Source organism: Bos indicus x Bos taurus, chromosome 20, assembly GCF_003369695.1.
Source record: "Bos indicus x Bos taurus breed Angus x Brahman F1 hybrid chromosome 20, Bos_hybrid_MaternalHap_v2.0, whole genome shotgun sequence".
Lineage (NCBI taxonomy): Eukaryota > Metazoa > Chordata > Mammalia > Artiodactyla > Bovidae > Bos > Bos indicus x Bos taurus.
The window spans coordinates 38,862,554-38,887,046 of NC_040095.1; the positions used below are offsets into that span (position 1 = coordinate 38,862,554).

At 44.3% G+C, this 24,493-nt stretch overlaps 1 protein-coding gene across 4 annotated transcripts in view; it reads left to right on the top strand.

The window, feature by feature from the left end:
- Nucleotides 1-24,493, top strand: part of PRLR (prolactin receptor) — a 193,854-nt gene that overhangs the window by 148,765 nt on the left and 20,596 nt on the right. For all 4 annotated transcript variants that reach the window (XM_027519925.1, XM_027519927.1, XM_027519928.1 and 1 more), the window contains 3 exons: nt 13,977-14,093; nt 16,859-16,991; nt 18,895-19,064. In XM_027519925.1, coding sequence (XP_027375726.1) covers nt 14,024-14,093; nt 16,859-16,991; nt 18,895-19,064 — 373 coding nt within the window. In that variant the 5' untranslated portion in view covers nt 13,977-14,023. The remainder of the gene's footprint in view (nt 1-13,976; nt 14,094-16,858; nt 16,992-18,894; nt 19,065-24,493) is intronic.

Consider the following 24,493-nt stretch of genomic DNA (forward strand, 5'->3'; position numbering starts at 1 on the left):
TTGAGTTTTAAGCCAGCTTTTTCACTCTCCTCTTTCACTTTCATCAAGAGGCTCTTTAGTTCCTCTTTGCTTTCTGCCAAAGGGTGGTGTCATCTGTATATCTGAGGTTATTACATTTCTTTATCTTTTATATATATATATGATATACATAAATATATAATTTTTAAAATTATATATAAAATAAATAATTATATAATAATATTATATATATATATATATATATATATAATCACCTTGCTATACACCTGAAACTAATACAGCATTGTAAATCAACTATATTTCAATAATAATTGAAAAAAATTACTGCTGGTCATAAAGAATGGATATCTCAAGTGTAATTTTATTGCTCTTCTATGTGTGGGAAGATGCAAGAACCTGTATTCATTAAAACCCACCCTGAGCTATACACTAGTGGAAAAGTAGCTATCTGCCAGTGCAAGAGACATAAGAGATGTGGGTTTGATCCCCTGTGTTGGGACGATCTCCTGGAGGAGGGCATGGCAACCCATTCCAGGACCCTTGCCTGGAGAATCTCTGGACAGACGAACTTGGCGGGCTACGGTCCATAGGGTCGCAAATAGTCAGACATGACTGAAGGGACTTAGCGTGCATGCACATGTGAGCTATACATCTAACTGTCCAAGGGGCTGTTTTTCCAAATCTGAGTGCCTCATCCTGTTTTCCATCCTGAATTCTTCTCAGGGTACACTGTCAGTCATTCATTGACTGTGGCTGGCAACTTCATCTTTGTAGAGTTGAGTGCTGAGCAGGCTCTTTGTTCTTCATTCACACAAGAGTGTGTCCACTGCCAATGGATAGGGGTATAGAACCCTCTGACTGGGAGGGAGCACAGAGGTAGGGACTATAGTCCAGTTAGCTCACATCCCCATCGCCTCCACTGAAATACTAACTGTAACAGTTCTAATGGAGAGGAAGCCACTCTATCTTAGTTCTTCTGCTGTGGGAAGTTTTTGGGTGGGAGAGAGTTAGGAGGGAGAAGCGGTCAACAGTGGGGGAATGGAGAAAATTTAACAAATATTTATATAGTCCTCACTGTAGACTGGGCACTATTTAAGCCCATTACAAATACTAACTCATTGAATCTTCATCATAGCTCTAAGGAAGGTTGATCCTTTCTGTATTCCCATTTTAGAGAGACTATAGCACAGAGAATTTAAGCAAGTAAACTGTGATCACACATCTAGCAACTGACAACAAGATTCCAACTCAGATAATTGGTTCCAAAATCTCTCTTCTTAAATATTCTGAAAGAAATAGGGATGGGAGGATTCTAGCACCATGGATTAATTGGTTGCTGATACGCTGATTTTAGGGGAGCAAGGAAACCAGTTCCCTCTGGAATGGACAGATGTAGTTTCAGTAAGACGTGACGTGTTTTCTGGAACATACACAGAACTGAACATTCTGAGATCACTGGGGTTTAAGCCACTGTCCTAAGCACTATCCTGCATGATTTCTTCTCTCGCAGATCTTACAGCCTAGTGGAGAGACACACACCATCAACAACAACAACAAATAATAATAATAAGGAAAAATATCATAGGTCAGATGATGGTATATGCTGTAGAGAACAGTGAAGCAAGGCAAGGGATGAGGAAAGTGGAGCAGTGCTAAGATAGTTTGAAGACTAGTCAACAAAGGTCTTGCTGATAAGGTGTCAGCAAGCAGTGGCCTGAAGGAGGTGAGGGAGATAAATATTTGATGAGTGAATGAATGAATGAATATTCAAGCATATTCAGTCTTCCCAGTGAGACATCAAATAAGTTATCTTATTACTCGGCCTTAGCCAGGCTGCTTGGCTCCCTGACATAATTCAAACTGATCTTCCGGTTGAATCCCACTCCTCTTCCTGTCATGTGGTTGCGCCACTTCCGGCTCCACCAATGACTCTCCTTCAGTGTGGAAGAGGATACAACCATGATTTTCTCTTTAAATGACTGAGGGGTTTAGGGGTTTTTTCTGGGAATATGCAGGGATCATGTGGTAATAAATGCTCACCTGTTCTGGGCTGGGAGTGGGAGGAAGGGGGCCGATTTGAGCTGTTATTACTAATCTGTGTGGGCCTTCCCAGGTGGCTCAGTGGGTAATGAATCTGCCTGCAATGCAGGAGACACCAGTTCAATCCCTGAGTCAGGAAGATCCCCTGGATGCGGGCATGGTAACCCACTCCAATATTCTTGCCTGGGGGATCCCGAAGACAGAGGAGCCTTCTGGGCTACAATCCATAAGGTCACAAAGAGTCAGACACGACTCTGCAGACATGACTGACTGAGCACACACACACACACTGGTCTATGTGCTTGCACGTGCACATTACACAGGGCTGAGCATATTTTGAAGGGGAAGTGAGCCAGATGTGAAAACAGCTAATAGATTTACTGAGAAATGAGGGAATGGAGGAAATGGGAAAGTGTGAAGCTTTTGCAAATGTGCAGAGATTAATTCTAACTGATACCAAGAATGCAGAGAGGTGTTTTCCCGCTCTCTAGGAATGAAAGCAATCAGACCAAGAGGAACCAGGACCTTGAAACCAATCAGTCCTCCAAGAAGAACAGGAGAGTGGACGGACAGTGAGAAGGACAGCCAGAAGGCAGATAGGTGACCAACTGAGCTGCGAGGAGGCAGTATGTGGGAATTCTGCCAGAAAGATGGTCTGGTCACACACCGTGGAAACTGGGGCCGGCAGAATGTGGGATGCAGGCCAGCCCTAGGAGTCACTGTTCCATTATCTGTGACTCTCCATGCCCACTGATCTGGGCATTGAGCAGAGAATCAGTCTGAAGGGCCTGGTTTGTGGAGAACTAGGGTCTTGACCACTGACCAGGCAGGATCCCAGCACCAGGAATGGAACCCAATGCAAGCCTTCCCTGGGCTTCTCTCACGGATGGACATTCACCCAAGAACTTCCTGGTAGAGCTCAAGTGGCTCCCCGCTGTGGAGAGCCGTGGGCAAGGTGGCCGGGCAGGTCAGGGCATGCTCCAGGCTGAGTGAATAGACCCAGGCTGAAAAGGTTCTATCAGAGAACCCCAGGCGACCATGGGAGGCACAAAAACAAGGGTCAGCGTGAGCTGAGTTCTTAGGTTATGGTTACTGGGGTTTTTTGTATGGTTGGTTTTTTGTTTGATTTGATTTTGGTTTCTGTACCATAATAAGAAAGCTAACCTGTTAAGCAACTGGAGGTCTTGCTAACCTTAGATTGTAGACGTCAACAGGAAGTAGGAAAATAATAACCTCACAGCCTCAACTGTCAGAGGCAGCAATGAGGGCAGTCTGACCAGGTTCTGAGGAGAGCAGGGTTCAGTCAGCACAGACAGGAAGGCAGATGAGAGGAAAGAGAAGAAGGAAGGGAGCTGGGATCCATGACGTCTCCCCCATACAAAAAGGTGTCTGCAAACCTGCATTAAGCTGGCCTGAAAGTTTTGACGCTTCCCTGTGGCTGAGATGGTAAAGCGTCTGTGTGCAATGTGGGACACCCAGATTTGATCCCTGGGTCAGGAAGATCCCCTGGAGAAGGAAATGGCAACCCACTCCAGTCCTCTTGACTGAAAATCTCCATGGACTGTCGCCTGAGGAGCCTGGTAGGAGACAGTCCATGGAGTCACAAAGAGTCGGACATGACTGAGCAATTTCACTCACTTTTAAGCCCTCCTCTTACCTGTGGGGACTCTGAGCCTGGGGAGGTGGAGTTAGGGGTGTGCTGCTTCAATGCTTAACAAGTGTTCTCCCAAGAGAAGGTAAAAAGAAGAAGAAAAAAAATTCTGATTTTGCCAATTCCCATCATATAAGTGTGGGAATTTATACAATGGCTGCTCTGACTGATTTCAAGCTACCAACCTGAAGCCCACTGGCTTACAGCATTCCTGAAAATGTAACAGTTGCTCCCTGGTGTGAACCTCCACCCCTGAGGGATAGTCCCTTAGACCTCATAGCCCTTCTCATAAGAAACACCCAGTTCAATGCAGTCCTTTTAGGAAAGTGCCCTTTCCGGGCCCAGAGGATGGAGGAAGATGCAATCCTATCTCCTAACCAGTATCTGCCTTCCCTAGTCCTTTATGCTAGAACTGAGGCTTCGTAAGAATCATCTAAATGTTTGTTTAAATGCCAGTTCTGGTACCAACTGGCAATCAGATAAATAATCCCTGAAGATCACGTGCACCGAATAATGATTATAGACAACCATGTATTATAAAGTTCAGAGTTCCTAAGAGACTAGATTTTAATTGTTCCCATCACAGGAAAGAAATGATTGGTTTGTGACTTGATAGAGGTTTTAGCTAATGCTGCACAATTATGTCATGCCTTGCTAAGTCACTTCAGTCATTTCCAACTCTGTGACCCCATGGACTGCAACCTGCCAGGCTCCTCTGACCTTGGGATTCTCCAGGCAAGAATACTAGAGTGGGTTCCTGTGCCCTTCTGTAGAGAATCTTCCCAACTCAGGAATCGAACCCATATCTCTTACTTCTTCTGCCTTGGCAGGCAGGTTCTTTACCACTCGTGCCATCTAGGAAGCCTGCTACACAATTGTATTCCAATACAAGTTTTTAATTTACAAAAGTACCACTTCCTAGGTCTCACCCTCCAAAAATGTCGACCCATTATACCTGGGATGAGCAGTGGTTCCCAGGAGAGACTCTGGAAGCAGTGCCAAAGAACATCCACTGCTCTTGAAGGACCAGCCCTAGATTCCAGCAGCACCCTGAATCAGAGCAGGGTTTGGGAAGGGGGAGTTGCTGAAAGAACCATTTACTAGAAAGAGAGATACCTTAGATGGCTCAGAACCTGTGGTCCCAAAGTTCTCTGACCTATCCACCAAGCCATGGCCGGTTGGGTTCTGTGCACTGGAGCCTCTTGAAGGTAGGGTCCACTGCTCCTTTGCAGCCATCAGAAGTGAAAAGCTTAACAACCGCAGATCGTGGAGCCCAACTTCAGAGTTCCTTTCCCTCCATCCACTGCTTGCTGGCTGCATGACCTTAGACAACTCATGGAGCCTCTCTGCACCCCAGGTCCTCATCTGTGAAATGGATGTATTCATAGTACTTACACCTCAGTGCCTGGCATGTAGTGCATCCTACATGAGGGTTTGTCAATTTTATCACCATGCAGTTCTGAGCACACTGGGGGCTTTTAAGATAAGGTTGGTGGTTTAAACCACTTACCCCCATGAGCTTCTGTTTCCTCACCTTTAACTTGAGAGCAGTGAAGTAGTGATGGGAACAATAATAGCTTTCCTGCCCACTGCACAGGATTATTCTAAGAAGAAACGAAGACTGTGAGGTGAAAGTGCTTTAAAATCTATAGATCACCATGTAAATGTTTTGTCATTTTGTCTTTGAGGCTGTTAATTTGAGGCAGGACTCCCAGTCTACAGACTGGGTTCCCACTTCTGCTGTGCTGCCTGCGCTATGCAATGGTGAGCAGAGCCTCTCTGAGAGTTGGTTTCCTCTCCCATCCAGGGGAGCCTCCCAGCAGAGGCATAATATGTGTTAGGTAGCATTAGTGGTTCCTGGCCCTGACTTTATATTAAAATCATCTGGAGGGCTTTGTTAAAATGTCCGCGTGCTTATGGATCCAATTCTGAATGGATCAGAATTTCTTGGCACAAGATGTAGAAGTTGGTCCTTTTAATAAGCTCCCTTTGTTGTTCAGTTGCTAAGTCATGTCCAACTCTGTGACTTCATGGACTGCAGCACACCAGGCTTCCCTATCCTTCACCATCTGCTGGAGTTTGCTCAAACTCACGTCCATTGAGTCAATGATGCCATCCAACCATCTCATCCTCTGTTGTCTGCTTCTCCTTCTGCCCTCAGTCTCTCCCAGCATCAGGGTCTTTTCCAATGAGTCAGCTCTTTGCATCAGGTAGCCAAAGTATCAGAGCTTCAGCTTCAGCATCAGTCCTTCCAATGAGTATTCAAGGTTGATTTCCTTTAGGATTGACGGGTTTGACCCCCTTGCAGTCCAAGGGACTCTCAAGAGTCTTCTGCAGCACCACAGTTTGAAAGCATCAATTCTTCGGCACTCAGTCTTCTTTATGGTCCAACTCTCACATCCATAAATGGCTTCATGGTTCTAATGTGGATCTAATGGCTCCCTATATGGTTCTAATGTGAGTCCTGGATTGAAAACCACTGAAATCTGTGGAACAGCTCTGTAAACTGTAAAACATAATGTATAATTTGTGGATTTTTTTTATTGTTAGTTGATGATCTTGTGGGGAACTAGTTCCTCTGAAAGTCAGGCCAAAGGGCATTTTCCACTATCTGTCTGAAGACTGCACTGACTGGGGAGAATTGAAACTCACGCAGTTCATGTTCTTGCCTTCAAGCCAAGGAGGCTAAATGAAAACAAGCCTCTCTCAGATCAAAGATCCTACTGGGAGGTTGGGGCCAGTGAGTGGTGTTGGCTTAATTGGATTTGGAAGCCATGCCTCCAGCCATGGGGAAGCATTCAGTATTCTGTTTTATTAAAGTGACTGCTGTGCAAAGGCATGTGCATCACCCTGTGGCCATTGACCAGATCAGGTTAAGGGCCAGAAGGTCTTTCTATGTGAGTCCCCAGATGTGATTCCAACCCTTAACTTGGCTCCAGTTGGCACAGTTGCAATGTCTGTCCATTGACTACCTCTTTCAGCACATGGCCATGGCCATGCCCCACACATCCCCTCTGCTTAGATGTCTCTTTACAGACAGAGTCTTCAAGATGTTCTGAGATTCACAAGAGAGGAGGGAGAGGGTGGCTGGAATCAGAGGTGGCCATTTTTTACTAGTTTCTCTACTGTTTCTAGTAATGTCTACACTGCTATGATATTCGGACTAAACTGCTGAGTTCAACTGGGATGGTCATTTTATATAGAAGTGATTCCCTTATTGAAGGTGCCAGATGTTCCCCACCAAAGGGTATCTCAGGACAAGGGATGAGATGGCCACCTGTTTGAGAAGCAATAAAATGGAAACTTGATCACTGCAGAGATTAAAAAATAATAACAATAATGGGTGACATATGAGCAAGAGTCTGGCTTGGAAAGTTCACAGACTAATGTGTAACTCTGATTTCTGGGCTATGGACTGATAAACTTTGTTGCTGTTGGCACACGTTTGCATTGAACCCAGGAAGACCTGGAACCTTCATATCCTCACACCCTTGGGCCAGGACTGCATCTCTAACACTCAATGCCTGCATTTAAGAGAAGCTGCTATGTGATCCTGAAAACCTCTTCAGGTTCCCCTGTCAATGACAGGACACTAAATTCACTCCAAGTCCAGAGTTTGTTAGTACTACCACAGAACCAGTTCCTCTGTCTGCAGAATTTCCTCCTCTATCTTAGATTCTTGTTCTGCTTTTCCAATTTTAAGGCTTCATAATAATAAGTGATTCACTTATTCTACAGATATTGACTATTGATTTGGACACATTTTACTTTCTTTAGTTCCAAAATTACTGCTGACAGTGACTGCACCCATGAAATTAAAAGATACTTGCTCCTTGGAAGGAAAACTATGAGGAACCTAGACGACATATTAAAAAGCAAAGACATCACTTTGCTGATGAAGGTCCATATAGCCAAAGCTATGGTTTTTCCAGTAGTCATGTATGGATGTGAGAGTTGGACCATAAAAAAGGCTTCAGTTCAGTTCAGTCACTCAGTCGTGTCCGACTCTTTGCGACCCCATGAATCGCAGCACACCAGGCCTCCCTGTCCATCACCAATTCCCAGAGTCTACTCAAAATCATGTCCATTGAGTTGGTGATGCCATCCAGCCATCTCATCCTCTGTTGTCCCCTTTTCCTCCTGCCCCCAATCCCTCCCAGCATCAGGGTCTTTTCCAATGAGTCAACTCTTCGCATGAGGTGGACAAAGTATTGGAGTTTCAGCTTTATCATCAGTCCTTTCAATGAACACCCAGGACTGATCTCCTTTAGGATGGACTGATTGGATCTCCTTGCAGTCCAAGGGACTCGCAAGAGTCTTCTCCAACACGATCATTCAAAAGCATCAATTCTTTGGTGCTCAGCTTTCTTCACAGTCCAACTCTCACATCCATACCTGACCACTGGAAAAACCATAGCCTTGACTAGATGGACCTTTGTTGGCAAAGTAATGTCTCTGCTTTTGAATATGCTATCTAGGTTGGTCATAACTTTCCTTCCAAGGAGTAAGCGTCTTTTAATTTCATGGCTGCAGTCACCATCTGCAGTGATTTTGGAGCCCAAAAAAATAAAGTCTGACACTGTTTTCACTGTTTCCCCATCTATTTCCCATGGAGTGGTGGGACCGGATGCCATGATCTTCGTTTTCTGAATGTTGAGCTTTAAGCCAACTTTTTCACTCTCTTCTTTCACTTTCCTCAAGAGGCTTTTATCAGGGTGGTGTCATCTGCATATCTGAGGTTATTGATATTTCTCCCAGCAATCTTGATTCCAGCTTGTGCTTCTTCCAGCCCAGCGTTTCTCATGATGTACTCGCATATAAGTTAAATAAGCAGGGTGATAATATACAGCCTTGACATACTCTTTTCCTATTTGGAACCAGTCTGTTGTTCCATGTCCATTTCTAACTGTTGCTTCCTGACCTGCATATAGGTTTCTCAAGAGGCAGGTCAGGTGCTCTGGTATTCCCATCTCTTTCAGGTTTTTCCACAGTTTATTGTGATCTATACAGTCAAAGGCTTTGGCATGGTCTTAGCACCAAAAAATTGATGCTTTCAAGTTGTAGGACTGGAGAAGACTCTTGAGAGTCCCTTGGACAGCAAGGAGATCAAACCTGTCAATCCTAAAGAAAATCAACCCTGTATATTCATTAGAAGGACTGTTTTTGAAGCTGAAGCTCCAATATTTTGGCTGCCTGATGCAAAGAGATGACTCATTGGAAAAAACCCTGATGCTGGGAAAGATTGAAGGCAGGAGGAGAAGGGGGCAACAGAGGATGAGATGGTTAGATAGCATCACTGACTCAATGGATATGAATTGGAACAAAGTCTGGGAGATAGTGAAGGACAGGGTAGCCTGGTGTACTGCTGTCAATCCATGGGATTGCAAAGAGTCGGATACAACTTAGCAACAACAGCAGCAACAACAGAGCTTGTATAATGGCCCTAATCTTGAGCCTGGTGTGAAATAGCTAATCAATCCCTCCTGCTGCTTGCTCCCCCAACCCTGAGCAGATTATCTCCTCTGTTTTCCAAACTAAATGTTGGCATTCTGTATTAGAAACAAAAGCCAGATTTCTAGAAATCAAAAAGTACTGTGGGGTTCTTACCATGTTCTGTTAGCCTCAGGCCATCAAACAGGTAGAGCTGCAGGCAGGTAAGGAGACCCAGAGTGTAAAGGACCTGACCCAGCAGACCCCAAAGGAAGCAACAAACACAGTTCCTAACATTTCAGACCATGAATGGATGTATTTAAAATTTGTTGCAAGAAATGAGATGATTTGCTTTTTTAGGACAAGACAGGCATTTGAAGCTTAATTTGCATTTATAATTAAGATGTATGGCATCTTGATTATAAATCTTGTATCCTAACCATTAAAGGCAGAGAACAGAAAGTTGGGAAGGAACATAAAGCAGGTATAAGGTATGTGGGTCTCCTCTGCCATCAGAATCTTGGTAAGTCTTAGCAAAATTTAAAGTTTATCAAAAACTGGAAACCTCAAATATCCATCAGGAGTAGAATGAGGAAATAAACTATGGTCTTTCTTCCAGTGTAATGTGAAGATGAATGATGTGAACTAAAAATGAATTTTTAGTAAAACTCCATGTAACAACAAGGATGAATCATACAACAATGTGAAATGAAAGAAGCCAGACACGCACAGTCAAAATACGCATGTTGTATGATTATGTTTCTATGAAGTCCAAAAGTAAGCAGAACTAATCTTCAGTGTTAGAAGTCAGAAAACTGGCTGTTCTTGGAAAGGGCTGGGTAGAGATGGGGAGGAGGCACTGGGGGAATTTCTAGGATGCTATTAGTGATCTGTTTCTTGACCGGTTGTAACATAGACGTGTCCGTCTTGTGATAATTCATCGAGCAGAATACTTGTGATTTGTGCATTTCACATTTGTGACAGTCCTTCAAGAAATTCAAATCTTGGATGGGGCCCTGCTTGTCTGTGGTAATTAGGCTTGCAAGAGGTCCTCCGAACCCCTGCCCTCCATGCTAGGCCCATTTCTAGAGTCAGGGGAGCTCAGCCAAAAATCTGAGTAGAACATCAGAACAACAGTGACAAATGAGGCAAGACAAGGTGAGAATTGTGTTTGCCTCGGAACCACCTGACTCCAGGTCTTGGGAACAAGTCCCACAAAAGTGTAGCACTGAGATTTCTGGTGTTTGGGTTGGTTCAGGGGCTGGATGAGCTAGAATATGCAGATAGAGTCTACCTAGGGTAGAGAGTGAAAGCTCAGGTCTGTTATTTTTAACTCTCAGGAGACCCTCCTCCCCCAGCCTTCTCTCCTACAACATGCTCTCCCTGCTGTGGACAGTGGAATCTGCCCAGGCTATGGGACTGTGGCTCTGATTTTGCATGAGGGAGAGTAGGTCTTGTTTCTTAGAAGAGCAAGTGGCCAGGGCAAAAATTGCCAGCCTTGGAACTTCCCAGTTGGTCCAGTGGTTAAGAATCTGCCTTCCAGTGCAGAGGATGAAGTTTCCATCCCTGGGTAGATAACTAAGATCCCCTGTGCTGCAGGGCAACTAGGCCCATGCACCCAAATAAATAAACATTAAGGAACAAAAAACTGCCAGACTGCTTTCTCAAGTTTTGCCCTGTGTAGATGAGACTTGGCTTAATGGGAAAGGTGAAGAAGGGAAGTTTTCCAGGCTTAGCATTGATGCACAGAATGAGGAAGAAGGGGGAGGGTGAGGTTCTACCACAGTGGGACATAGCACTGTGACAAGGGATATTAGATAATGGGTGGAACATAAAGATAGTAGAATCTTTGAGGATTTGGAAGCAAGGAAGCCAAAGCAGTTTGTCATGGGCAAGGCATGAGGGTGCTGACTTGCTACAGACCTGCTTTTCAGTTTTCATTCTTGAATTTTTAAACCACAGTCAGACTCAGAGAGCTATTGAGGAATGAAGCCAAGATCATTGTCCTCTGGTGGCGGTGTGAGGTTCACTTTTTCCTAGTTGAACTGCCAACATTTGGAGCCATTTACCACTATAACCATCACAGCAAGCAGTCTGTGGACACTCTGGATGTTCCAGCCCAAGTTGGAATGAATAATCTTGATCAAGATCCTGCTTGCAATGGGGAAGTGAACTCAAACAAAAAAGTTTTAAGTTACCTACACTTTTTCATTGAAGTATAGTTGGTTTACAAATGTGTTAGTTTCTGGTGTACAGCAAAGTGATCCAGATTTTAGATCCGAATATAATATCTGATCCAAACATTCAAATATTTGGGGGGGGGGGTTCTCTTCCATTATAGGTTATTATAAGATATTGAATATAGTTCCCTGTACTGTATAATAGGACCTTGTTGTTTATTTTATATATAGGAGTGTATATCTGTTTATCCCAAACTGCTAATTTATCCCTTCCCCACTCACTTTCCCCTTCGGTAACCGTAAGTTTGTTTTCTATGTCTGTGAGCCTATTTCTGTTCTGTAAATATGTTCATTTGTATCTGCTTTTTGATTCCACATGTAAATGATATCATATACTATCTGTTTTTCTTTCTCTAACTTACTTCACTTAGTATGATAATCTCTAGGTCCATCCATGTTATTGCAAATGGCATTATTTCAGTCATTTTTATGGCTGAGTAATATTCCATTGTGTATATATACCAGATCTTCTTTATCTATTCATCTGTCCATGGACACTTAGATTGCTTGCATGTCTTGTCTATTGAATATAGTGTTACAGTGACATTCGGGTATATGTATCTTAGATAAATGCCAAGGAGAGAGATTGCTGAATCATATGGTAACTCTATTTTTAGTATGAGACAAAATTTATCCCCAGCCTGGTGTTCACCAGTCATAAAAAAATGGTCCGTGCACAGTGGGAGATGTGCCTAGTGCAGGAAGAGACCACAGGAGGTCATCAGGTTAACATTCAGCACAGCACCCTTAGAAGTGGGCAGTTGGGATTATCTTTCTCTCTGAAGGTTTACTTACCCCAGCACTGTGTTTGCCCTGCTGGAGAGTAAGATGCAGAGTAAATTGGGAATCATTATTGAAACACAGTAATGGGACCACAATGAGAGCGTCCAGTTCCCAGACACAGGGGTTTCAAGAAAGCAGAAAGTGCACATGGCTACTCACCAGATTCCAGGATATCGTAGGAATAAAATGCTTCCTGAAAGCACTTTTATTGGAAAATGTTATTTAGGAGAGTTTCAAGTTTATTTTAGAACTTTTTCAGTCAGTGGGTAGCACACCCATCCCCAAGCCAAGCTGAGATCACCAGATATGCAGGACAAAGAACTCTTCCAGGTCTCAGTGGACCCTGTGAAGCTGGATTAGGGAGAACAGTGTTTAAGATCCTTGGGGGCAGGCATGGCCACTCTGCTGTCTCTCTGCTTCATAATTTCTCAACTTCTACCCTTTCTGCTGCTTTCTTTTTCCTGTTCCATTTTCCAGTTCCAATCCCCAACATAAAACCCTGAACCTGTATTGTCACTGAGAATTCTATTTCTGAGTATGTCTCAAGGGGCATGATAGCAGGTGGAAAGAACTTCAAGAAGTTGTTTGTTAGGTGGTGTCTGGCTGGCAGATGGAGATCCACCCTCCGACCAGGAGGAGTTGGCAAAGCCTGGTCTTTTCAAGGCTCATCAAACAGCATTCAGTATTTTCCAACATCCCTGGATGGGCAGCCTTGCTCCTGCATGCCCTTCCCCCGATTTAAAAAAAAAAAAAAGTAAAATTTAAAGGGAAAATATAAGTCATGGGCTTCCAAGAGTTTATACTTACTTCATCAAATCTATTATTTTCCAAGTGTTGTTTGGAGTGCAAAAAGGCTAATTAGTCTTTTCCAAATGTCTTTCAAAATCCTTTCTTCTAAGAAGGACATTTAGAGGCTTTGAAAATTGTTCCAGGGGTAAAAATAATATTAATAATAAATTTCTCAAAACTCTCAACCCCTGCAGGTTCAAAATTTGCTTAATTCTTCAAATGCAAGGGACTTTGAGTTATTACTGGGATTTGTCATTTCTTGTTTATGAGGCTTTTCCAAAGGGGTAAGAGTCATCACGTGGAGGTCCACTAGAGTTCACTACATGGCTCACAGCCTTGCCCATGACCCAGGACACTTCCAGAGTCTTCCGAAGCAGAACCTTCAAGAGAGCCTTCCCCCTCTTTCTTGGTGGCATCCATGGGGCCAGGAGGGAGTTAAACTGAAAGCATCGACTTTTCAGCCTGCCTTATTTTTGGCTAGTAGATCAGAGCCCTCCCAGAACAATTCTATTGTAGGGCATACAATCTGTATCACATAAAACCGGTGATCTATTATTGGGTGGCTTCACTGGTGGCTCAGACAGTAAAAAATCTACCTGCAATGCAGGAGACCAAGTTCCAACCGTGGGTCAGGAAAATCCCCTGGAGAAGGGAATGGCTACCCACTCCAGTATTCTTGCCTGAGAAATCCCGTGAACAGAGGAGCCTGGCAAGCTACAGTCCATGGGGTTTCAAAGAGTCAGATACGACTGAGCAACTCACACTGTGGGGTGCAAAGAGAACAATTTTTCCTTAGGGTGTGTGCAAAGGAGCCCTTTGTGCTCGGCTGACCTTGAACGTTGTCTTCGGATGACCTCTGGTGGTGGAATTTTTCCCAGCGTATGCACAGCGATGCTTCTGAGCCAAGCTATCCTTGGTACATTTTCCTACATTCCTTTCCTCCTGTTTTGTTATTCATATTCAGCAAGGAGCAAGAATCAGTTGCAAACACTCAGAATAAAGTGGTGCATGTGCCTCACCAGACTTTTGCCATTTCAAAAAGTTGCCTGTGCCTTCTCTTTCAGTGAACCTCTAATATATTTATTTCCTGTGGAAAGAGGAAGGAGCCAACATGAAGGAAAATGCAGCATCTAGAGTGGTTTTCATTTTGCTACTTTTTCTCAACGTCAGCCTTCTGAATGGTAAGTAAGAGACTGTCTTGTTCTTTTTCACTCCCTGGGGTATTTGTACGAGAGGAGGGGAGAATCCATCACAGTCCCTTTTGCAGCACAGATACAGGAAATGAAAATGTCCATGGCATTTGCTTCTCTTCAATCATTTACAATATTATAGGGATTAAAATGAAGGCAAAAATTAATGCAAAAGACTGAATGCAGTTAATGCCGCATCCTGTCACCATGCTCTGACTTCCATCCTCATTCTGGGAGTGCAGAGAAACAACTCTGCCAGGGATATATCACAATTTCAGTCCAGGTTCTGTCCCTTACTGGCTGTGCAACCTTGGTTGCACAGTTAACTTAGTTAACTTAGTTAACTTAGTTCTCTGGTTGCACAGTTAACTTAGTTAACACAGTTAACTTAGTTCTCTGGATTTAGACACTTTCAAAGTGAGGATAATGATGTTTCCTCCACCTCAGATGAAAAGTTGCGTGAGAAAAATCTTTGAAAATCTGTTAAGAGATCTAAGGGGATTGCTGTTACGTGGTGGAAAACAGGAATACCCAACTCTGTTATGCAGGAAATGAAATTTACAACTAGACTAGCATGTGTGAGCCTGTGTGTACATTTCAGTGTGTCTATTTGTAAGTGTGAATACTTGTGTATATCTCTGTATCTATTAGCTTCCCTGTACATACCTGATTGAAAATGCTTCTCTGTGTGTACCTATATGCATACCCATTTGTGGGTGCATATTTCTCATATGTACCTATGTGCGGACCAGTATCTACTTCTATAAGCATGCAGCTGTATATATTGTTCCTCTGTGATCTGTGGGTGTGTTTCTGATATGAGCTCTTCTGTTTAAGCATGTGTATGTTGGGGGTGGGGAGTACCTCTGTGGTTGTCCCTGTGTTTGTGTGCATTTTACAGGGAAAGTGAGACCGTCCATTCATTGTAACCATCTCTTCTAAAGTGGGTGAAAGAAACATTTGACTAATTACAGTTTCACAGCTTTACCCTCCTCTCTTGAGTTTTCTTGAGGTACTGTTAATAACCAGTGAAATGTGAGAGAGAGAAGCTTTCAGGAAGAGAAAAAGGACCGTGGAAATTGGTACAATCCATATGGAAACTTGAAGTATTCAAATAAGCCCCAAATAATCAACAGTTGCCTTAATTGGCTTCTAAATACGCTCATTATTGAGCTGTAAACTTGTGTGTTTTTTTAAAATATAAGCTTTTCCTTCCACCTCACACACTCCTCCCTAGCCACAAGAAAAAACAAACAAAAAATCACTTCACCCTGTGAAATTGTCCTGAAGAAATATTCCCTAGAGGTCAAGCAACATTCCAAAATGGGCAGAGTTAAGCCCAGACTGGCTGGCGTGGACGGTGTTCAGGGGATCTAAGAGCTGGCTGGGCTCCAGCTGACTCAGCCTGGGGACCTTGGCCCAGCCTTGTATCCCATCATCCCATTCCAGTCAGTTCTTCTTTCTGGCCGGTTTTGCCTAGTGCCCTCCTTCCCACCGGTGTCCTCCTCTGAACTTGTTCGTCCTGATGCTGCTTTGCTAGCAGTTCTAGCTCAGGAACCAGCCTGAGGGATGAAGGACAAGGGTGGCAGAAAACAGACAAGCCCCCAAGGTTCAAGGATCGCCTCCTGGAAGCGCCCCTCTCTGCTCCCGATTTCCTGAATGAAACACCACCTGCGGTTACATGGCTGGGGATAGAGGGACTCTTTCCCTCCCCGGACCTGACAGATAAGGAACAGAAGAGGGTGCCAGCTCACCAAAAGCTTCAGGGGCTAGGCAACTCGAAAACTTCATCCACATTGGGTTTTCCACATCACCTCTTTCAGCCCCACTAGCTTCCAGCTGGGACTAGATAAAGATGGTAGCTCCTAACTGGGAGAACAGCTACCCACTCAGCTGCCTCTAGGAGCCCCCATGCCTCCTACCCACCAAAAGAGCCAAGAATTACAAAAGAACCCTTTGCCATCTCACCACATAAAGACCCAGGGAGAGAGGGGAAAGTACATACAAAAAGGGGACTGAAAACCCAGCTTCAGAAGTGGAGACAGGTAGGATGGGAGCCACACTGTGAGACTGAATCATAGGTCAAAGCTGAACAGAATCAAGGAAGAGTGAAGCAGGAAAGGATGGGATGGAGACGATGGAGGGAGAAGCAGCTAGAGGGGCAGCCCGGGTAACACAGTGAAAGAGCAAAAGAGCAGAGAATTGGGTTCATTATGTGGGAGTGGCAGAAAGATGGGGGTCAGTGAGCAGAGGGGAGAGGTCCAATGAGCATTGGATCAGCAAATGATCACAGGATGCTTGTGTCTGAAGGCGAATTCTTTTTAAATGATCACCCTGGTGCTGTGGGCACATATCCGCTCCACAGACACCGTGGGATTCTGGAAGGGCCAGATCCTGCTCACTCCACGTGTACCCCTCGCACCCTTGCTGCTCACCATTGGTGAAATGTTACAGTTAGTCACTGATCCTAGGTTGCTGGTATCTCCATCTCACAGTACACGCACACACACTCACATACACACACACCCCATCACAAAGCGCTCTTTCTCTGAATCCTGCCAACTTCAGGGCAGCCCACAGAAGAATGCTGCAGGATGCTGACATCTTGGCACTTCTGAGTCCCACCTCCCACCCCAGGCCTACTTTCCCTGAGACCTCATCACTGGCCTGGCCCCATCTACCTGCTTCTGTCACCAATAGAATGGCCAAAGAGTTGAACGGACCTTAATATTGACTCCGGTGCCTTCTTTTTCTAGGACAGTCACCTCCTGAAAAACCCAAGCTCGTTAAATGTCGGTCTCCTGGAAAGGAAACATTCACCTGCTGGTGGGAGCCTGGGGCAGATGGAGGACTTCCTACCAATTACACGCTGACTTACCACAAGGAAGGGTAAAATGTTCTCTTCTGTCCTAGCAAATTCCACATGGGTGTCCTTGCCCTCCAGACCATAGGACCACTGACCCTGCGTTAATTTCTATGCTTCCCTGAATGGACACTGATAACCTCCCACTACTGGGGGAAGGGACTCTAATGCCCAGGTCCACATCCTCCTCCTAATGTCCCAGCCAAGCTCCCACGTGTCCATAAACTCCACCACCAATGAGGTGACACCAATCCATCCGTGTTACCGTTGCCTGTCGTAAGCTTGAGTTGTACCCCAAAGTCATGTATAAGTGTTTCCAAAGTTAATTTTGGATGCTTATCTATCGAGCTTCTGCCAGTTGTCATTTTTTTAATAATCATTGCTTTTTCAATCTAAGAGTATTACTATGTAATCCTTGACAACTCTGGTACATTAGCTGTTTGAACTTGTTTCACATGCAAGAAAATAACAAGCCCTACAAGGAAAGGAAGATGAGGTTTTTCCTTAGGAAATCCATGGACCCATGATCTCCCAGATTGGGTATTGGGAGCTAAAAAATTGCAGTGCAAACTCAACAGGGCCATCTCTGGGCAAGGAGTTCATCACAGTTACAGTGAGACCCTCCTGGAAATCCAGGGATGGCTGTATATCCTTCCCAGTGAAGAAAACATTTACTGGAGGAACAGCTGGCCTGCCTCCCAGTGACTGCGCTTAGTGGTACACAAAGCTGACATCCCCTGTGAGACCCAAAGGGGTGTCAGACACACAGCCCTCAGGAGCTCAAAGCAGCAGCATGGTGAAACAAGCCTGCTCACCTGTGTGACAAGTCTTGCGTGGAGCCCCCATGTCTACATGTGAGCAGCCTGAGGAGCCTCTGGGACCTGAAGTACCTCCTTTCAGAGTCACTCTCCTCTGTGGCTACCTGAGTGTAATTGGAAATATACTGCAGTTTGTATCCCCTTTCAGCTTTTTTAGTGACATGTAATTCAACACATTTGTGCAATAACTGCTGCCTTGGGCATGCCCGCCTCCGCCCCACCCTGGTTTGTATGATGCAAGAGAAACTCCTGAGATGACCCAATGGTAATTTGCTGAGGATGGCGGTGCCTTGGCCATGGAAAACTCAAGTGTATGTTGGCAGGGGGCATATAGCACAAAGTCCACAACAACCTGTAGACAGGAAGGGTTGGTGAGAAACACAGTCACTGGGGCTCTGACGTGACTCCTCCACTGCTTCTCCAGCACTTCTTCCCTGAGTCACCCCTCGCTGACATGGACAGGGTCGAGAAGCTTGGGGAGCCCTTCTCCAGCTCTGTTTTTTCTTGTCCCTCCAAATTCAGTGATATTGACATACTAGGCTCTTTGCTGCTGCTGCTGCTGCTAAGTCGCTTCAGTCGTGTCTGACTCTGTGCGACCCCACAGACGGCAGCCCATCAGGCTCCACCATCCCTGGGATTCTCCAGGCAAGAACACTGGAGCGGGTTGCCATTTCCTTCTCCAGTGCATGAAAGTGAAAAGTCAAAGTGAAGTTGCTTAGTCGTTCCCGACTCTTAGCAACCCCATGGACTGGAGCCTACCAGGCTCCTCCGTCCATGGGATTTTCCAGGCAAGAGTACTGGAGTGGGGCTCTTTATACCACTTTAAAAAAAACTAGACTCTTTATACCACCTTCTTGGTGGTGGTAGTTTAGTTGCTAAGTCATATCCGACTCTTGTGACCCCACAGACTATAACCCTCCAGGCTCCTCTGTCCATGGGATTCTCCAGGCAAGACTACTGGAGTGGGTTGCCATTTCCTTTTCCAGGGGATCTTCCTGACCCAGGGATCAAACCCATGTCTCCTGTATTGCAGGCAGCTTCTTTACCATTGAGCCAGCAAGGAAGCTCCATACCACTTTCTTACTGACTCCTAATATGTTACTTGTTGCAGAGAAACACTCATCCATGAATGTCCAGACTACAAAACCGGGGGCCCCAACTCCTGCTACTTTAGCAAGAAGCACACCTCCATATGGAAGATGTACGTCATCACAGTAAACGCCATCAACCAGATGGGAATCAGTTCCTCGGATCCACTTTATGTGGACGTGACTTACATAGGTAAGGGGAAGCGTGACAGGTGAAGAATGTGTTAATTTGATATGAATCTACCGAGAGTTAAACTCAGTTTGAGTCTCCTTGTCTTAGGGATAGATCCCCGAAAGGAAAGATGAAAAAATTCGCAATATCCTCACCAACTGAGTGTTTTAAACCCATTTGTATTCCTGACAGTAAGACAGTAAAGATCATTGTGCCTTCCCTTGACCCTTCTTCCCACTCCCTTGCACCCAGAAGCAACGCTCTATTTAGCTTCCCTTGTCAGTCCTTCTCTCCAGCCCATCCCCTGCAACCAATGTCCCCTTCCCCCTTGGCAAGCTGAGGTTTCCTTTCTGAGATTTCTCTCCCTGAAACACGCTGCTTCGTGGAGTAGCAACTCTTAGAAGACACTCATCTGCTTCTCCACCCACAGGAATTTCTCCAGCTGCTTTGCCCCAAATTCAGTTCTCAATATGCTTATGTTCCTCAGCAACTGGAGCTATTCTTCTCAAAATAAACTACTTGGGGAGTAAATAGTGCTACTTGAACAGAAGGCTGAAGTGCAAGATCACAACCATGAGGTTTGGAAAACTCATGAGTGAATTAAAACAAAAATCTGTCTAAGAGCTGCTTCTTGCTTTGCATGATCAACACTGAGCTTCAGGGCGATGAGGCATAACTGCAGTGGCCTCTGTGGTTTGGTTGTTGTTGTTGAGTCTCTCAGTCATGTCCGACTCTTTGTGACCCCATGGACTGTATCACACCAGGCTTCCCTGTCCTTCACTATCTCCTGGAGTTTGCTCAAACTCATGTCCATTGAGTCGGTGATGCCATCCAATCATCTCATCATCTGTCGCCCGCTTCTGCTCCTGCCCTCAGTCTTTCCCACATTGGGATCTTTTCCAGTGAGTTGGCTCTTCACATCAGGTGGCCAAAGCACTGGAGCTTCAGCTTCAGCATCAGTCCTTCCAGTGAATATTCAGGGTTGATTTCCTTTAGGATTGACTGATTTGATCTCCTGGCAGTCCAAGAGACTCTCAACAGTCTTCTCTAGCACCAAAGTTCAAAGGCATCAATTCTTCGGCTTTTGGTTGAGTAGCGATGACAAAGGGAATCTTAGGACAAGAGATGGCTTGGCCAGGACTGGATTCAGCCTTCCAATTAGGTTGCCTAAGGAGTAGCTAATTAGGTTCAAGGTTACCAAAGTCTTCCTGACTTACCTAGCACCAACAGAAAAGGCTCTCAAGTATTGGGCTATATATCATCCCATTGGCATATTACCAGTGGTTGATCCTTAAAAACTAGAAAAGCTTCTAACATCAGCTAGTATGCATTTCAATACTATCTCTTCCCCCCACCCAGCAAGTGATTACAGTGAGCCTGGGGGTGGAAATAGAATTTAATCTCAGCTTAAGAAAATCAAAAAGTAACACCACTTACAAATAGGAATAAATTTAATTCCATTCATATAAATAGACTTAAGACATGAAGCCTTTAAAATGCTAAACACCAAATAATTCCATTTTCATAGGCTCTTTCTTATTTTTTACTGGAGTATAATTGCTTTACAGTGGTGTGCTAGCTTCTGCTGTACTACAGAGTGAATCAGCAATAATTATACATGTATCTCCCGCATCTTGAGCCTCCTCCCACCCCACCCCACCTCTCTGCATCATCACCGAGCCGAGCTCTCCCACTGGCTGTTTTACACAGGGTGGTGTGTATATCAGTGCAACTCCCTCAGTTTGTTCCACCCTCTCCTTACCCCACTGTGTTCACAAGTCCATTCTCTATGTCTGCATCCCTATTCCTGCCCTGAAAAGAGGTTCACCAGCACCATTTTTCTAGATTCCATATATTTGCATTAATGTTCAGTATTTGCTTTTCTTTTCTCTACAGATTCTAGATTCACCCACATCACTACGAATGATGCAATTGCATTCATTTTCATGGCTGAGTAATATCCCATTGTAAATATGTATAACCTCTTTATCCATTCATCTGTTGATGAACATTTATGTTGCTTCCATGTCCTGGCTGCAGTGAAACTTGGGGCACATGTACCTTTTTGAATTATGGTTTTCTCAGGGTATATGCCTGGTAGTGGAATTGCTCAGTCATACACTAGCTCTATTTTTGGTTTTTTTCACAGGCTCTTTTTAAAATTGCCTTGCCACCAAATAATCTGCCCTAAAATATTTAATATATGAGGTCAAAACAGTGAGCAAGAGAAGTTCTGTAATGTACTGAGGCAACTGCTATAAGGAAATTTGCGTGCATGCTCAGTCATGTCTGACTCTTTGTGACTCCGTGAACTGCAAAACACCAGGTTTCCTTCACTATCTCCCTTCACTATCTCCCAGAGTTTGCTCAAACTTATATCCATTGAGTAGGTGATGCCATTCAACCATCTCATTCTCTGTTACCTGCTTCTCCTCCTGTCCTCAATCTTTCCCAGCATCAAGGCCTTCCAATTAGTCTGCTCTTCACATCAGGTGGCTACAGTATTGGAGATTCAGCTTAGCATCAGTCTTCCAATAAATCTGTTGTTGTTCAGTTGCTCAGTAGTGTCCAACTCTTTGCAACCCCATGAACTGTAGCCTGCCTGGCTTCTCTGTCCTTCACCATCTGCTGCAGCTTGATCAAACTCTTCTCCATTGAGTCCATGATGCCATCTAACCATCTCATCCTCTGTCATCCCCTTCTCCTCCTGCCTTCAATCTTTCCCAGCATTAGAGTCTTTTCCAGTGAGTCAGTTCTTCTCATCACATAGCCAAAGAATTAGAGCTTCAGCTTCAACATCATCCTCCCAATGAATAGTCAGGATTGATTTCCTTTAGAATTGACTGGTTTGATCTCCTTGCAGTCCAAGGGACTCTCAATAATCTTCTCCAACACCACAGTTCAAAAGCATCAGTTCTTAGGCGCTCAGCCTTTTTATGGTCCAGCACTCACATCCACACATGACTACTAGAAAAACTTTTTCCAGTGCTGTGGCCTCTGCTGAGTTTTCCCAATTTGCTGGCATATTGAGTGAAGCACTTTCACAGTATCATTTTTTTAGGATTTGAAATAGCTCAGCTGGAATTCCATCACCTCCACTAACTTTGTTTGTAGGGATGCTTCCTAAGTCCCACTTGACCTCACATTCCAGGATGTCTGGCTCTAGGTGAGTGTTCACACCATCATGGTTATCTGGGTCATTAAGATCTTTCACATCTCTCCTTGCTATTCTTTGGAACTCTGTATTCAGATGGGTTCAGTTCAGTTCAGTCACTCAGTTGTGTCTGATTCTTTGTGACCCCATGGACTGCAACACGCCAGACCTCCCTGTCCATCACCAACTCCCAAAGTTTACTCAAACTCATGTCCGTTGAGTCCGTGATGCCATCCAACCATCTCATCCTCTGTTGTCCCCTTCTCCTCCTGCCTTCAGTCTTTCCCAGCATCAGGGTCAGATGGGTATATCTTTCCTTTTCTCCTTTGCCTTTCACTTCTCTTCTCTTCTTTCTCAACTATTTGTAAGGCCTCCTCAGACAATCATTTTGCCTTTTTACCTTTCTTTTTCTTGGGGATGGTTTTGATCACTGCCTCCTGTACAGTGTTACAAATCTCTGTCCATAGTTCTTCAGGCTCTTCGTCTATCAGAGCTAATTCTTGAATCTATTTCTCACTTCCACTGTTAAATTGTAAAGGATTTTATTTAGGACATACCTGAATGGCCTAGTGGTTTTCCCCACTTTCTTCAATTTGTCTGAATTTTATAATAAGGAGTTCATGATCTGAGCCACAGTCAGCTCCCAGTCTTGTTTTTGCTGACTGTATAGAGCTCATCCATCTTCAGCTGCAAAGAATATAATCAATCTGATTTTGGTGTTGACCATCTGGTGATGTCCATGTGTAGAGTCTTCTCCTGTGTTGTAGGAAGAGGATGTTTGCTATGAGTGTGTCCTCTTGACAAAACTCTGTTAGCCTTTGCCCTGCTTCATTTTGTACTCCGAGGCCAAACTTGCCTGTTATTCCAGGTATTTCTTGACTTCCTACTTTTGCATTCCAAGCTCCTATGATGAAAAGGACATCTTTTGGGGATGTTAGTTCTGGAAGCTCTTGTAGGTCTTCATAGAGCCATTCAACTTCAACTTCTTTGGCATTAGTATTTGGGGCACAGACTTGGATTACTGTGATATTGAATGGTTTGCCTCAGAAACAAACAGAGATCATTCTGTCATTTTTGAGATTGCACCCAAGTACTGCATTTCAGACTCTTTTGTTGACTATGAGGGTTACTCCATTTCTTCTAAGAGATTCTTACCCACAGTAGTAGATGTAATGGTCATCTGAGTTAAATTCACCCATTCCAATCCATTTTAGTTCACTGATTCTTAAAATGTTGATGTTCACGCTTGCCATCTTCTGTTTGACCAGTTCCAATTTACTTTGATTCATGGACCTAACATTCCAGGTTCCTATGCAATATTGCTCTTCACAGCATCAAACTTTACTTTCATCACCAGACACATCCACATCTAGTCATTGTTTCCACTTTGGCTCAGCCCCTTCATTCCTTCTGGAGCTATTTCTCTGCTCTTCTCCAGTAGCATATTAGGCACCTGCCAACCTGGGGAGTTTGTCTTTCAGTGTCATGTCTTTTTGCCTTGTCACACTGTTCATGGGAATAGTAAGGGTTGATTTCCCTTAGGATTGACTGACCTGATCTCTGTACTATCCAAGGGGATCTCAAGAGTCTTCTTCAGAACCACAGTTCGAAAGCATCAATTCTTCAGCACTCAGCCTTCTTCTCACATCCACACATGACTACAAGAAAAACCATAGCTTTGACTGTAAGGACATTTGTTGGTAAAGTAATGCCTCTGCTTTTAAATATGCTGTCTAATTTGGCATAGCTTGTCTTCCAAGGAGCAAGTGTCTTTTAATTTCACGGCTGAAGTCACCATCTGCAGTGATTTTGGAGCCCAAGAAAATAAAGTCTCTCACTGTTTCCATTGTTCCCCATCTACTTGCCATGAAGTGATGGGACCAGATGCCTTGATCTTTGTTTTTTGAATGTTGAGTTTTAAGCCAGCTTTTTTACTCTCCTCTTTCACCTTCATTAAGAGGCTCTGTAGTTCCTCTTCACTTTCTGCCATTAGGATAGTGTCATCTACATATTTGAGATTATTGATATTTCTCCCAGCAATCTTGATTCCAGCTTAAGCTTGATCCAGCCCAGCATTTCACATAATGTATTCATTTGAAAAGACCCTGATGCTGGGAAAGATTGAGGGCAGGAGGAGAAGGGGACGACAGAGGATGATATGGTTGGATGGCATCACTGACTCAATGGACATGAGTTTGGGTAAACTCTGGGAATTGGTGATGGACAGGGAGGCCTGGCATGCTGCTGTTCATGGGGTTGCAAAGAGTCAGACACAACTGAGTGACTGAACTGAACT